This window comes from Bactrocera neohumeralis, chromosome 2, assembly GCF_024586455.1.
Source record: "Bactrocera neohumeralis isolate Rockhampton chromosome 2, APGP_CSIRO_Bneo_wtdbg2-racon-allhic-juicebox.fasta_v2, whole genome shotgun sequence".
NCBI lineage: Eukaryota > Metazoa > Arthropoda > Insecta > Diptera > Tephritidae > Bactrocera > Bactrocera neohumeralis.
Genome location: NC_065919.1, coordinates 16,169,600 through 16,187,046, shown reverse-complemented (window position 1 = coordinate 16,187,046; position 17,447 = coordinate 16,169,600). Strand labels below are relative to the sequence as shown.

Below are 17,447 nucleotides of genomic sequence, written 5' to 3'. Positions count from 1 at the left end.
AAGCACCAAAAATTTGAAAAAAGAAAGTGAAAATTGTTTGACTAAAGGACTTTTGAAAAAAGTAAAAGGAAATTAAAACAATAATTTGTTTAAAAAAATATGAAAAAGCCTTAAAATAATTGCAATATTAAATAAATAATAATAAGAAATCAAATAATAAAATCATAACATTTTTATGATTTTTTTAACAAAAAGTGACTAGAGACTTTCTCAAAATTACTTTCATATTAATACAAAAAAAAAAAAAAAAAAAAAATAAAAAATAGGATTTATTACATTAAAAACTAAATTAAAGAAATAGGTATGATTAAATTAGTAAACAAAAACGTTAATAGCGCGCAAACGTGTTAATTACAAATAATTAAAAAAATTAGAAATGGATTAAAAAAATACAAAAAAATAAAACACAAAAAAATAAAATAAAAAAAATGAATTAAAAAAAATCGGCAGAAAGTGTCAACAGATCCTTAAAAATGCAGAATATTTTTCATAATAAAAAATTAATTAAATATATTAAAAATACATAACATTCATGCCGGAAAATTTTTTATTAAACCACATTATACAACACCTTGGATATATACAGCGGTTTTGGAGCAACAGCAAACATGCTTGAGCATAATGAAATGATGAAATATTTCAAAATTTTGTATCCGTGCCAAAAATGACATGATCAGTCACAACAACAACAAACACAAAAATTTATAACGAACAACGCGGCTGAACGCGAACACCACCATACGCCGCAAGCGAGAAAAAATAAACGCACCAAACTCAAAAAAAGAAAATAGGAAATAATAAAGAATTAATACAATAAAATATATGGCCAACGAAACGCCGCCGCCGCAAGTGGCCATAGCGCCACTGCAAACTCCAATACACACCACAAACGCACACACATATGTACATATGCACGCACGTATGTATGGATATGGCTGCGCGCCGTCATCTCAACTCAACCCTCTGCATTGGCGCGCTGTGAAAATATTCAACTCAAGGACATTTAAAAATAACCGTGAAATTTAGCTGCCGCTTGTACGTATCACTGCTGCCCACTCCAACAACACAAGCCCACAAAGCAACAGCAAACGCCAGCAAGACGATCAACGAGTAGCGATCAGCAGCAAGCAACACCACCACCATTATCACCAACACCTTCAACTCATAGCGAATACATAAATAAATATTTTCCGCGAGCAGATCATATTGGCAAAAGGTTTTTCCAATTGTTGTTATTGCTGTATTGGCGGCCTATCTACCTATCTACATTCGCTGGTGTTCGCATGAAATGAGCAAAATACGTTTTTATGCTCGCGCTTGCTCATTCAACAAGCTGCAAAGCTTTGAGCGCTCGTTTATATGCGTATGGCGCAAACTCATTCGTGTGTGTGTGTGTGAGTGTTTGTGTGAATTTGACGAAACATTTTTGAAGTGCGGTGTCGTTATACGTGAAAATATATTTTTAGTGTTCGGTGATCTTGTCGTCTTTGCGATAGTCTTCGACATTTTCTGCGCTCTTTTTATTCGAGAAAAAGAACTGGAGCAGAATTACAAAGTAAACGAGCCGTTGAAAGAAAAAACTTAGCAGAACAGTAAAGATATCGAAGTTTTTAATAATAATAATAATAGTAATAAATATAACGTCATACATGAAACTATTGCAGAAAAGTGAATAATAATAATTAAAGTGGATATTAGCAATTAGTCACTAAATAATAGAAAAAAATGTATAAAAAAAGTATTTTTTTTTAGTTTAAAAAAGTAGTGATATATATAAAAAAATATATATACAATAAAAAAGTTATTTTTTAGTTTAAGAAAGTAGTGCTGCTCATTTAGTCTAAACTTTTATTTACTTTTCTTTTGCCTTTTGCTCTACTTTCTTGCAGCGAACGAGATATTTGACATCGAACCTCAGTAAAATTAAAACTATATAAATTTCTTGTTTCGAAACAAGCAACAGCAAATCGATCAAAATGTTTAAAAGCCATTTGGAAATGATTGGTCGCAATGAGACCCCCAGCAAGAAGGCGAAATTCTGGCAATCTTACATCAGATCCTTGAAGGGTGAGTTTATGAAGCATAATTTACGAAAAAACTAAATAAAAAATAAGACAGAAATAATTTACGAAAAAAAGTAAAAAATAAGACAGAAATAATCAGCGTAAAACAAAACCATTGATAAAACATATTATGAAAAAAATAATCGCCATAAAATAATTCCAAATTATGGAAAAATAAAATTTGTCGCATTAAACATTTTTCAATATTAACGTTCTACAATTTTAAGATAAGACTATTTTATATGACTACCTGATAATTTTACAGTCACAACCTGTCGTAAAGCATCGTAAAATCGTAAAATTATAAAAAAAAACAAGTGTAAAAATTTATAATTTTACGATTTCACGATGCTTTACGACAGGTTGTGAATTGAACAAGTAAATTTTTTTTTGTATAAAAACAATTTCAAAAATATTGATATAATATGTGAAAACTTTTTCCAAAATAGTCTAACGTATCTCTAATATCATTAAAATCGATTTGAGTTTGAAACGAAGTTCTGGTAATGGTGAGAAAAACATATCGAGAAACTTGAGTCTTATATGAAAATAGACATCACTTGTGATTTGGACTGACTACGAACTACATCCATATCGTCACATGAAATACAAAATAACGTAACATCACTTTTCATAAGTTTACAGGCGAAGAAAAAACGATATATTAAAAAATACTCATATTGCAACAAAATCTGAATTTTGGTTATAAAATGGTTATATACCCGTTACGTACTCGTTATAATACTCGTATACTGGTTATACACTAGTTATATACTTGTTATTTCCGAGAGTGGCAGCAGAAAATTTTATGCTACATGTTTGTAATATGATGTAGTGAATTGTAAGCAATAAAAAACTCAATTTCGATTTTTTTGATGATACGTTGTTTTGCATTTTAGGTGACGATATATACAAAAACGTGGTTATTTAAAAAGAAAATTATGCTTGAAGTTTAAAAATTTAGAAAAATAAATTGTTTGTTGATTTCAGTAGGAAAGTGTAGTTTTTAGGGATCTAAAATTTATCTATGTGCTGATGAACTGTAACTATACGAAATTTTAAATTTTATTAGTAGAATAGTGATCGAACTTTTCTCAGTGGTTTCCATCATCAGTGAACATCAGGACTCATGATTGAGTACAGCACGTAAGTGCAAGATCAGGCGAGAGATTCAACAGGGATTTACTGTTTTGATTCCATCATAGTATATTGATACAGTTTCTCCACAATTCTTGATAAATGAGTGGACGAAATAGAGTTCTAGAACTTTGTGTTAACCTTTGTAACCAAAAAAGCGCACCAATTTGAATAAAGTCTTAAAAAGCTACTATTATACTTCTTTTTGAGTTTATAATTAGTAAGTAAATATTGGTAATAGGTCGGCTATATAGTACAAACTGTAAAATTATTGTTTTTATATTTATTTTGTAACTGCAAAACAATCCAATATTAGCAATTATCTTTAATGAAATATTTAGATATTTGTTTGCACTAAAATCACTGAAAATATATTTTAGTTTATTTATGCGATAATTGGGTAACTTAATATTTATAAGGTGTAATTTTAATTAAAATTAATTTATAAGCCAGAAATCTAGACTACAATATAAATAAAAAAATATATATAATACTATATACTTACATAAGATTATACACACCTATAAGCATTCTATGGATCATTTTCAAGGTGCCCACTCCAAAAAATCAGCAACCCAAAATATAAAAAAAAAACATTGAAAAACTTATGCTCAAGTGACACCTTTTCGCTTTTCTATATATATTTAAATATATTTATAAAATTTACTATATATAAATGATGTCGAGTTTACACTTTGTATACAGACACAGAACATTTGATCTGTACACTCAGAAATAACATCTTCATATACTATAAAGCGATTGGTATGCTTTTTCAAGCACTAAATATTTTTAATTTGTATAATAAAATTTTGTTTTACGCACGCACACACACACACACGCACATACACAAATTTCGAGTGAAATCTTAACTAAAATCAACGAAACTGTGCGCTATTTTCGAAACGACAAATCACCCCAGCCAGCTAGGCTGCCAACACATTGCTTATTTTCGTATCGAAAAGTATATATTTTCACTATGCAAAGTCATAAAATAATATTTCGTTAAAAAATAAAAGAATTTTATAAAACTGAAATTCGCTAAAATACACAGAAATAGGTAAATTGAAAGAAAAATCTTCGAAAGCAGACAAAAACTAATGCTTCGTTGAAGCTGCGCAGATATGCGTGGCGATTTATGTGTTTTCGCAGTGTGAAATTGGCGAAAAGCCAAAAACTGAAAACGGAAAAAGCTAGCGAATAAACAGTGAGTTGAAATATGCAATAAAACCACAATAATGTATTTTTCTGTTGTTGTAAACGCTACTGCGGCCGCTGGATAAATCGTCAGCTATTTTAGTATTTAAATGAATTTATTGTTAATATTTCGGTGACCAAATGTTTTAGGGATATGCGTGCTTTATTTTACGACACAAAATAATTTGAAAATTTTTGAAAAACTAATTTCGAAAAATCCAAATTCGAAATTCGAAAATGATTTCGAAAGCACTTTAGGCGCAGACGAACACTTGCAATGCAAAATGCAACAAAGTAATTTGAAAAACCTTTAAAAACTAATTTCGAAAAATCCAAATTCGAGATTTGAAATTGATTTCGAAAGCACTTTAGTCCCAGACGAATACTTGCAATGGAAAATGCAACAAAATAATTTGAAAAACTTATAAAAACTAATTTCGAAAAATCCACATTCGAAAATGATTTCGAAAGCACTTTAGTCGCAGAAGAATACTTGCAATAGAAAATGCAACAAAATAATTTAAGAAACTTATAAAAACTAATTTCGAAAAATTGAAGTTCGAAATTAGAAAATGATTTCGAAAGCACTTTAGACACAAATGAATACTTGCAATGCAAAATGCAACAAAATAATTTTAAAAACTTATAAAAACTAATTTCGAAAATTTGAAGTTCGAAATTAGAAAATGATTTCGAAAGCACTTTAAACGCAAATGAATACTTGCAATGCAACTTCAGCAAGCACAAAAACAACAAGCAACCTGTAAAGGCAATGCGTTACAAAGCAATCTATAGATATTCAGCAGACGCATCGAAACAGCTGAGAATGTCAATTTCACTTGAGTAAATTTAAGAGATTTACACTAGAAAATAATGGGTCTCTACGTGCTTATTTTGGATTATTAATTGTTTTTGTGCGATTTTCTGAGTTCACAAATATGCGTCAATGTAATAGTGTTAAATCTTTTGAGTAATACAAACATTAAGGAAATGAGTTTGGATAAACATATTTGGTCTTGACCTGCTTGTGAGGGTTCACTAGATAAAGTTATGAATCGTAACTTCTGATATAGGTTTCATGAATATAAGAAAACACTTTAATTTACATTGCATTTTTTAAAAGGCAGAATTTTTAGTTATTCGATGTTCATAATTTTTGAGAATTTAAAGTTTTTCGAAGTTCATTTTTTAAACTGCTGAACTGTTAATTTTTCGAATATTTAAAATATTTAATTTCGAAAATAATCACATTATTATTTAACGTTTTGAACAAGTACATGTTGCGTATAATTACCAACAAATACAAACACGAAATAGTTTACATCAAAACCTGATTATAAGAATCTTAAACGAACTACTTTAGATGCAATTTAGCAAAAGTTTAATTTTAATTTTTTCGTTTATATTTGCCGTTTCTAGGATCCGAAGACATCCGTGCTCATGAGACACCACGCGTCAGCCGTCCATACAGCTCGTACTTGGACTCGCCAGCCACATACAGGAGCATCTTCGATGAACCCGCCACTGCCAACGAGCGTGTGCAGTCGCATGGCTACAGATACTTGCCAGTGAGCAGAGACACCTATGGCTACTCGCCACGTGCCATCTATGATCATCACTACAGCAGAACAAGTAAGTGTTGGCGAAAATTTCCAATAGCTTTGTTTACCTTGTTTTATTCAAAATATTTACAAATGTAGTCAAGAGGGATGTGCTGGCAAAAAAGTCGATTTATTAAAGTTAAAGTTTTTTCGAGGGTTGGAGCCTTAAGTAAAAGAGCCATTTCTTTATTTCTCGAATTAAGCGTCCAAAATCGAAATATTTGCTCTCAAAGTTTAAAATTTATTTTATATCGAATGTCGATAATTAAATTTGTTCGATAAATTTTTATTCTGATTAAAAATGGTAGTAATTTTTACATAATATAATCATTTTCAATTCAAGTTACGCGCAATTCAGTTCTGAAATTACCGCTATATCGATTAGAAAAGCAAATTTAACGATAAAATTTGTTTTCGATTACATATAAAGTATCATATTGATTGCTCAAATATTTTCGCAAAGACTGCTATGTTGATAAAAAAATATCGATAAAATTAGACTTTTTATATAACTACAAATTTAAAATTTTTAATAAATTCAGTTAGTACAAAATTATGCTTACGTATCAGATTTTTAAAATAATGGTATGCTGTTTTGAAAAAAAAATTATCGATAAAACTCGATTTTTTTATTTATTTGCATATTTAAAATTTTGTATAAACGCGTTTATTTGAATTTATGCTCAGCTACCATGTTTTTATGCTGAAATATTTCTGAAAATACTGTTATGCTAATTTAAAAAAGAAATTTATCGATGAAAGTCGACTTTTTTATGTAATTGCATATTTAAAAAATTTTAGAAACACGTTTTATTTGAATTTATGCTGCGGTACCAAATTTTTTATGTTCAAATATTTTTGAAAATACTGGTATACTGATTTGAAAAAAAAATTATCGATAAAAGTCGACTTTTTTGTTAATTTAAATTATTTTATATTTTCATTGCTTAATTGTTTTGTTAATATTAAACGAATTCAAAATTATTAATATCTTAATACATAGAATTGTTGGCACATCCCTAAAAAATTTAAGTTTTTTTTTGATTTCCAAAAAGTTATTGTCTACAATTTTGGCTTATTTCATTAAATTATATTTTATTAATTATTATTCAATTAAATGCCATCTCATCACGCATCATCGGCAACTTGAACTTGTACAGCAGCGAATTCATAGCCGTCAACGTGTTAATGCTCATTACAATATTGCGCAATCAAAAAGCAAATACATATTTATGCCATGTTTTAACAGTTACATATACTACATATACGCGCACAAATTCATTGCATTTTCGTTTCATTTGTGATTGTGATTTTCATGCAAATTGCTCGCATACTGTGGTCGCTTGTCGATTCATCGTTCACTGCAAAAACCTTGGTCAATTTTAATGACACATTGCATGCGTCATACAAGAAATATTTGCAACACCTCAGAGGTGTTGCGAGTTGGCAAGATTCGTCCACTTGGCCAACACAGCAATTTCAGTGTCACCTACAAATTAAGTTGAAAAAAAAAATTAAATAACAAAATTAAATTAAATAAAATAAAGTAAAATTTTTCAAAGATAAAACTAAAAAAAATCTAAAAAAATTTTATTCAAAAATAAAATTAAAAAAAATTTATTTAAAAAAAATCTAAAAAATTTCGTTCAAAAATAAAATTGAAAACTAAGTAGATACAAAATACTGTTTTTTTATTTTAACTTTAAATTAGCTTTCAAAAATAAGTAAGTAAAATATGTCGTCTCTGTGTTATCGACGCTGCTGCGTCGTGTCAGCAGGTATTAACTTGCACAAATATTATTTAATTTTTATAAAAATAGCCCCTTGGCGAATTACGTCAGTTTAGTGTTTTTAGCGCATAACGGTATGAGCAGTAAACAAATACGCCTACAACTTTGCATACGTATGTGTTGATATGTGAGACTCACAGTGTGAGTATTGCTCCACCATTGATGTGCTGCAAATTTTTCTCACACATATATATTAGTTACAATATATACGAATATCATATTATATAACATATTTATATACATATATAATCATAAACATCAACATTTACTTTTTTCGGGACTGCTGGCATTCTGAAACCTTCCAACGCACACCTAAATATAAAATTTTGCTCAATTTTTCCTGCAGAGTGCCGACTTTCAAGCCAATATGTGCATAGCTATGTAGAAAAACAGTTCGAAAATTCAATAAACATTTGGCTTTGCTACAACAAATACAACAACAATATAATGAACAATAGCAGCTACGTGGAAAGCTTTGATAGGTTTCCATTTCCTACTTATATACACACATATGTACTGACTGTGTATATATGTACATATGTACATACTTCAATAATTTGTACGCACAACAATCCTTATTTTTCCAATTCAAACATATTCATATATATGTACATTATATGTATAGACAACATGTCTTCGGCTTTCTTTGCATTTTGGCAATTCGCCTTCAGCTTTGTTATCAAATAACCGGCAGCGTTTGTGGGTGTTTGCTTTGATTGCCAATATGTGGTGGCTTTTCCTGTACATATTTATGTGCATAAGAATTGACATATAATATTTACGTCCATATGTATACTTAGGATAACATGTTATGATTAAAATTATATGTCTGAACCTTTTGTCGCATCACTTTAAGAAAGCGAATTATATCAGGTTAAGTGTTTGCATACATATTTACATATGTTTAAAGTATGGTTGGAAGCGTTGGTACAAGGTAACAGGAGAGGTATAAACGTTATTGGTTGTAGGATCGCGGTAAGACACTTCAGTAGTATGATTAAATTAGTACAGTACGCACAGAATTTGGTAGGTAGTATTCGAAAAAAGTTAAAAAAAAAGTTTTAAAGAATTTTACATTACGGCATTATTGGATTTATTGTGTTTTCAAACAAAAAAAAAAGTATTAAAAATTTTCATAAAATATCCTATAAAACCTCAAAAAAACATATAACTTTAAATAAATAATTTGTTAAGCCTAGTTGACTGACCATTTCCAACCACCAGAAAGTCAAATTTTCTGAACAAAATTGCAATTAGTTTTATATTAACTCGTTTATATTCTCTTATAATAGTATTTCATCACTAAGTACCAAAACTGGTCTAAATGTGGCTTATTAGCCTACCATCCTAACCTGACCTAATAGTTTTTTTTTAAATTTTTTTATTAACTGTCTTCGTTTCGTCCTATATTCAAAAGTAGCGAATCGAACACACAACTGGTATAAATTAAAAACTGGTCGAAGTCAGCTTAACTGGAACCAAATAGTATTTTCAATTTTTTTATTAACTTGCTTCGATTCGCCTAACACTCAAGGATAGCGATTCGAACAAACAACTGATATAAATTATTTTGTCGCTAATAATACAACTGGTCTAAGCGTGGCTTAATAGCCTACCAGTTTAACCTGACCTAATAGTATTTTCAATTATTTTTATTAAATATCTTCGATTCGTCAAACATTCGAGCGTATTAAATCGAACAAACAACTGGTATAAATTACATATATTGGCATAATGAAATTGTTAGAGCATATAATGCATTATAGTATATTTAATGAGGTACCATTTTATATATAATCCAACATATATATATTTTGAGAAGAGAGTAGGTTATTAAATGGAGAACATTGACTGGCTAATCAAAGCAGCCTCTTAGTAAATTATACGAATTTGGTATTGGGTTTATCCACCTTTCATAGCGAAATAATAAGTTGCAATAATTAATAAATTTTCTCAAACCAAATCTACACAATTTTTAGTACATAAATGTAATGCAAAATTGTCTTTTTTTCTCTCTATTTTTCTCGAAAACAAACAAAAACAAATAAACAATACACAAACAACACATAGAGCCTGTATAAATTGTATGATCTGGTTTTAGAACAGAATATATTCAAATAACTACTTTAAAAGATTCTAACTGAGAATTACAAAAATGAAAAAAAGAAAATTTGAAAAAATTAAAAAAAAAATCAAAAAAAAAATAAATAAATATTTACAAAAATTTATAGTACTCATTTAATTTTATACTATTTATTGTACAATTTGTTGAATAAATTTAAGTATTCAAATAAAAAGAATCTTAGAAATCCAATTTGAGTTTAACCGTTCAACAGTTTTCAATGTTAATGCGTTAATTGTGTTATTGTTCTTAATAAAATGTTAAATGCAATGTTAGTTAGCTAGTGTTTTATTGCGACTGCTAGTTTTTTGGCAGCATAAACTCAAGATATACATACATATACATGTGTATGTAAATTTGTAGAAGAATTTTTGGAGAAGGCGCTTATGTTAGATGATTAACTGATTACAAAGCTACTCAGGGCTTTTGACAGTATAAATATACTGTGTTATTTGACCTTTCGCATGCTCTACTTTTACAATACTCTGCACTGTGTAGGCGTGTCCAAACACGTATAGGTACAGACCTTAGACAAGCTGCATCATGTTTCTGCTACGAAAGCGCTTTGAGTTACTCAACTGTAAATTTGCTCTGTAAACAGGTATTTTTTTCATATTTCAAGTATTGAATTTCTTAAATTATTATCCATTTTATTTTGCAAAATTAATTTCTCATGTTAAATTATTTCGTTGTGGTTAATTTTAAAAAAGGAAATTATATATTCTCCACCCTTATTAATATTTGCAATGAAATGAGAGTGACTTATGCAATTTCTGAATTTTTTACAAGCAATTTGTTTTTTAATTAAATAATTCTTAGAAATGACGAATGGCTGAAGTTACTTGTGTGCAATCCGATTGCCAGTTATTTTCACGTACACACCTACACCTGTATTTGCATATTCATTTTCATGCATTCAGCGCCATTGCATTTTCGCGCTTGTTTACACACTTGTTTTACGCTCATGTTTACATAAACATATCTTATCATATAAGTATGTATGTGTGTGATGTTCTGCATCGGGTTTTTGTGCGCAACTTAAATGAATTCGTGGTATCATTTGATTCTTTATTGCATTTCGTCATATCATAATACAAACGAATTATTTGAAGGACGCACACTATAAAAAGTTCGAAATATCTTTCAAATGATTTAGTAAAAAAGTTCAAAATAAATTTTAAATACAATTTTTAATTTCAAATAGGAAAATCTGAATGTAAAAAGTTCAAATATTTCCTTCTGATTTATTAATTTTTATTTATTTAAGCAAATTAAATTTAAAACCATAAAAAAAGCAAAAAAAAAAAATAATAATAACTGTAGTATAATTAGGAGAATTAATTTAATTAAGTGCTAATAATTTCTTCTTGTGCTATCTCGTCAGTTTAAAAATAATTTTTATTAAAACATCACCATATTTTTATCACTTTTCCTTAAAAATAAAAAAAAATAGGGAGAAAAGTAATAATTATAAAATTTCTTATTTTTATATCATATACATTATATATACATATATACCTATATATTTAAAAAAGTAGAACATATTGCATTTGTTTTATATTTCAAAAAATACTTTTAGTTCATTTAATAATTTTATTAGTAATTTTTTTTGTTAATACATAATGTATTTTTAAATGAAAATAATTTTTTTTATATTAAATTATAAATTTAGTTTATCAATTTTATAAATTATTTTTTTTAATTTAATTTATTTTTTTAGTGTTTTTTGTATTATTAAATTTTTTATTAATTTTTAAATTAAAATAAATTATACATTAATTAATTTTATAAATTAATTTTTTTATTTTTAATTTTAGTTTTTGAATTATTTTTGTTTTTTTTTATATATAAAGCAGTTTTAAATTTATATAAATTGTTATATATTAAATTTAAAATTTAGTTTATTAATTTTAAAAATTCATTGGTAAAATAAGTAGAACTTATTGCATTTGTTTTATATTTCAAAAAATATTTTTAGTTCATTTAACAATTTTATTAATAATTTTTTTTGTTAATATATAACGTATAATGTAGTTTTAAATTAATATAAATTATTATATATTAAATTTAAAATTTAGTTTATTAATTTTAAAAATTCATTTGTATTTTCATTTTGTATTTTTTAATTTTAGTTTTTTTTGTATTGTTTCATTTTATTTTTTTTTTATATAATTAATTTTTTTATTAATACATAAAGCATTTTTAAATTAATTGATTAATTTTATAAATAATGTTTTTTTTATTTTTTTTTTTTGTTTTAAAATTGAAAGTTTAGTTTATTAACTTTTTTAAATTAATTAAAATTTTTAATTAATTATAATAAAGTATTGCTGGTATGTTTTTAATAATTTTATATAATTTTTAGTGTTTTCTGCATTATTAATTTTATATTTAATTAATATACAATATTATATATGATATTATAAATTTATTTCATTAATTTTATTAATTAATCAATTTTTTTACTTAATTGTATTGAGGTATCACTACATAAATAGGTATTATATTTAATAATTATTTTACGTTAATATTTAGTTTTATTTAATAATTAATTTTTTTTATTTAAATTTTTTTAATTAATTTTATAAAATTATTAATTAAATATTTTAAAAAATGTATAATTAGTTAGTTTTTTTTTTGCTATTTAGTTTTTGGTAATAAACATTTTTCCAACCAAATACACATATTTATTTATAATATCTACCATATAGATTTTATTTTATACAACTTTTTTATTTAATTTAATTTATAATTTTCGATAATAATTCATTTTTATACAATTTGTATCATGTAATTTTCTATTAATTTTATATTAATTTATGTATAATTTTCCATCACGTTATTAAAAAAAAATATTTTTAAAAATGTTATTTACAATAATCACAATTTTAAATAATATATTTTTTCAAATTATCTCTTGCCATTCTTTCAAACCGCTTCTGCTTGGACACATGCTTTAAAATGCTTCTGCAATTTCACCTATGCTCTCTTGCTTATCGTTGTATGTATTGCCATGGATTTTATTTGCTAATGAGATTTCGCGTCTAAATGCTTTACTATTTTCACTGTAAGCCACTTTTATTTATTTTTTAATATTTATGCTTCTACAAAAACTATATTTCAATATTAATTTGTGTTCGACTTTTATTCTAGTTCCAGCCAACTACGACGCAGAGAGGGCTTGGAATGATCACTTGAAGCGCATGCAAGAAATCGAACGCAGGTGAGTCGTCGGAAAAAATATATATATATTTTCATATATATAAGATATGTAAAAAAATAAAAATTTAACGCAAGCAAGAGTTGTAATTTATCAATAAAAAAGAAACAACTATAGTATATCAATTTAAACTTTATAAACGCGGTAAATTTTAGACGTTGGTATAATAATTATGCAAATAGTTTGCTTACTCAACGCACATAGTAGAGCAGAAATGCAATAAAGCGTATTAAGACTACAAGCTTTATTCTACTTGCGTTGCTTTATGAGGTTATGTTAAATAAAACTTGCTTTCCTCCGCTTCTTTGCTCATGAAGCACCCATTCATAGAAATAATTTCTCGTTTTACTATAAAGTAAATCTGCTTATCTATTTCACTTGTACTCTTTATTCAATTCTTGGAAATTATTTTACGATTTTTCAATGAAAAAAATTCCCCTCCTTCATTGCAGATACCCATCTCGTTACGGTCTCTACTTGAAGGACAAGCCATACACACCAAACGCTTTGGTGCCTTTGGAATACGAGCCAGAGGATAAGCTGCTCCAAGAACTCAACAAGGGTAAGGAACTGTAAATTTTAAGTTACAACAAATCAACAACAACCAGAAAATATATATACTCTACTAAAAATTAAACAACAACAAAGCGTAACAAAATACACAACAACAATATTTACAAGTATCAAAAAAAAAAAAATAAGTAAAACGAACAAAATTTATAAGAAAAAATTCAAACGAAGCAAACAATTTGATAAAGATATTTAACGAATTACATGTAGATAATTGCAAATATTGTAAACACGAAGCAAATAGCGTAAAGAGTGATAAAAATGAAGAATTACAACAAATGCATTCGCAAATCCTCTACACCGAAAAGAATTTTTTCAAATTCAATTAAGCACAATAACAGCTATACCGAAAACTATACCATAAACATTTTAGTACTGCTCACTCAGCGAAAGTTGCGAAATAATTGAAAGAATTGGCAAACTTTATTCGAGATATGTATGTATGAAAATATGGCAAAATTTTAATAGGAAAATTATTACTATTTATTTATGTATGTATGTAAGTGAAAGTAGTCGAGTGAGCGCACACTAGGCAATGAGTTATGCAAACACCTGTACATATATGTAATACTACTACCACTACTATTAACTAATTGGCGTCTCACATGGTATATACAATATATATTTAATGTTTTTGTAATTTTTTGCGTAAGCGAACTATTTTTGCTAATATTTTCATAAAATATGTATGTTTCTTTCTATATTTTAATTGTTATATTTGCAGCACGAAATATTTGAGCAAATAGCCAATTTTCGCTAGCAAATCTACACAGCTGCACAAAAGTTCTATACTGCACAGAAAAATACGCTAGCGTTTACAACAATACAATTAAATTTTAAATGAATTTTTAAATTAACGTAGTCTTGGCATTACAACTTTTTTTGTCTGTAAATGTTTAAATTAAAATTACACATACATATATACACATATCTCTGAATAAATAGCGAAATGACTAATTGTATACACAAACTTACATTCAAACATTAGTCTGAGTGAAGTAGCGCAAGCAAAAAGATCTAAGATCAAAGCGACTAAATAAGTTTAAAGAGAAATGCAAAGCAAACAAGCAGAAATTCGTTAAATGTTTCATTGTATTTAACGTCATAAAACATATGTTTACTTTAAATTTAAAGAATAAATACTGAACCAAACAAAAACTTACTTACTTACATATCTTATATTTAGTTGGTAACGATGAAGTAGGATGAGAGAAAAAACTGATTTAAAAGCTTCATTAAAATTATAATAAAACCAAAAAACCCCAAACCAAAATAGTTTTTATTTAATATATTTTAATGAAATATATTTATTAATCATTTAACAACAACTAAACGCAATAATATAATAAATTAATTGTGAATGTTATGGACTTCAATTGAAATGTGGCAAGAAAAGTGCGGGCTTTTCGATATAAGAAATAATATACTGATTTTCAACAGTGCTGATTTTGAAATAAAAATTTATTTATTTTCAAAAAGTATATATAAAAAACATTATTTTTCCAAAACAAAAAAACAAAAATTTAAATTTTTTATATAAAATATCACACATTTTTTTGATAAATATTTTTTTATATATAACAAAAAATGTGTAAAATATTGCAAAGAATTTTTTTGCAAATATAAATAAAAAATGATTTTTTTTCATAAACAAACCTTATTTTTTTTAATATATTTTATTTTTGGAATAATATTTTTTAAAAATTATATATAATGAAACAAGCACAATAAAGTATGCATAAAATCTAACCGAAAATAAGAAAAAAAAATTAAAAAATAAAGAAAAATTTAAATTTTTCATATAAAACATAACAAAGTATATTTTTCGAATAATATTTTTTTATTATTACAAACAAAAATTTAAATTTTTTATATAAAATATAATACAGAATATATAAAATTAAAAAAACAATTTTTTTGTAAATATAAATACAAATACATATGTCTGTTTTTTATAAACAAAAATTTTAAGTTTTTTGTATATTTTGTTTTTTTATGAAAAATATTTTTTAAAATAACATATAATGAAACTAGTACAAGAAGTATATATAAGATATAAAAAAATAAAAAAATATTTTTCAAAAAAATAAAATAAAAGAATTTAAATTTTTTATTTAAAGTATAACAAAAAATATGTAAAATATAACAAACAATTTTTTGTGTAAATACAAATAAAAAAAATTAAAAAATATATTTTATTTTTATAAAAAAAAATTTAATTTTTTTAATTAATTTTTTTAAGTATTTTCAAAATTAAAAAAATTAAACCTAGTGCAAAGAAGTATTTATAAAATATACCAAAAAAAATTGATTAAGAAAAAAAATATTTTTTTAATAATAATATTTTATTTTTATAACATCAAAAATTTTTTTATTTTTATAAACAAAAATTAAAAAAATTTATCTAAAATATAACAAAAACTCTATAGAATATAAAAAAATTAATAAATTTTATTTTTTTTAAATAAATAAAAAAAATTAAAAAAAAGTAAAACGATTATTGATATTTAAAATTTTTTACAAAAGTTTTAATGTAATTTTTGTTTTTAATTTTCAATTGAAGTCCAGAACGCTACATATCATGAATTCATTATATTTACTAAATAAATACTATTTTAACTAAGTAGCGCATTAAATAAGCTTAATACCAGTTCAAATCGTGGTGAAGAGCAGGAACTGAGAGCGATATTACTGAGAGGAGCTTTCAAAAAATTAAAAGAAAATGAAAAAGGAGCACAATTGCTAAGAGGATAACGAGAGTGCAAAGCAATCACTAAAAGAAAGTTAATCAGATTATAAAATGGAATAAATAGTTAAAAGAAGAAAGTTGTAGAGAAGCAGAATAGTAAAGCTTTCAGTATATTACTAAGCTTATAAAGCGTTAGCAATAAAGCTTTTAAACTAAATTGGTTTTGAAAGAACTTTTGCAGACGTTTGAAGAAAACCTAAAATATTGAAGTGAAAGATAGGGCTTTTTGAGAATAAATTAAAACAGAAGTAATAGTGGATAACGATAAGGAAATTAGAAAAATAAAAATCAGAAAGTTGGCGAAGTTACGGGTAAAACTGGGCACTCGAAATGCTTATTGATAGATTTGCTATGAGCGCCACTTTATACTTTATTAGTACTGAGAGCGTTCACAAAAGTCACAAAAGAGCAATGCCGGGCGCTGATTGGTTGGATTTGATTAGCGTATTGGGAGCGAATAGTGGCAGCTTCTTGATAATCTCTCAAAGCCAAGAAGTGCTATTGAACAACAACAATCATATACAAAGCCAAAAAATAATAGAAGAAATAATCGTTATTATTTTAACAATAGTACAAACAAAAAAAAAAAACCAAAAAACAATCACAAAATAAGAAATACATATCTAAGAATTATTCTAACATAACAAAACAAAACAGAAAAATCATATAATGCAAGTCTAAATAAATCATTTATTTAACAAAAAAAAGTAATCAAAAACTTTTGTTTTCTTTATCCTCACCATCAAGTGACACGGATTTTGGATTTTGAACTTCACTTCACTTGTAGTGGGTTGATTTTTTCCAGCAACAAAATACTTTTAATTTCATTTCAATTTCATATATTTTTTTATACACTTTATTTTCTCCATTATTTACTAATTTTTAATTATTTTTAATATTTTTATATAAATTTTTGTTTCTACATTATTGACTAATTTTATTTATTTTTAATATTTTTTTGTACTTTAATTGTTAATTTTGCTCACTTATCATTTATA

At 26.0% G+C, this 17,447-nt stretch overlaps 2 protein-coding genes across 13 annotated transcripts in view; one reads left to right on the top strand and one right to left on the bottom strand.

Annotated features, from left to right (window-relative positions):
* Positions 1–17,447, bottom strand: part of LOC126751393 (soluble guanylate cyclase 88E) — a 100,390-nt gene that overhangs the window by 60,993 nt on the left and 21,950 nt on the right. The window lies entirely within an intron of this gene.
* The window catches only part of LOC126751394 (uncharacterized), a 32,919-nt gene that overhangs the window by 164 nt on the left and 15,308 nt on the right, over positions 1–17,447 (top strand). For 6 of the 10 annotated variants that reach the window (XM_050461626.1, XM_050461627.1, XM_050461623.1 and 3 more), the window contains exons 2-5: positions 1,890–2,067; positions 5,817–6,029; positions 13,064–13,133; positions 13,583–13,692. In XM_050461626.1, the coding sequence (XP_050317583.1) occupies positions 1,977–2,067; positions 5,817–6,029; positions 13,064–13,133; positions 13,583–13,692 (484 nt within the window). In that variant the 5' untranslated portion in view covers positions 1,890–1,976. Of the gene's footprint in view, positions 1–1,452; positions 1,593–1,889; positions 2,068–5,816; positions 6,030–13,063; positions 13,134–13,582; positions 13,693–14,424; positions 14,863–17,447 lie in introns of those variants that run through there. The other 4 variants (XM_050461633.1, XM_050461624.1, XM_050461625.1 and 1 more) reach the window with 4 other exon arrangements.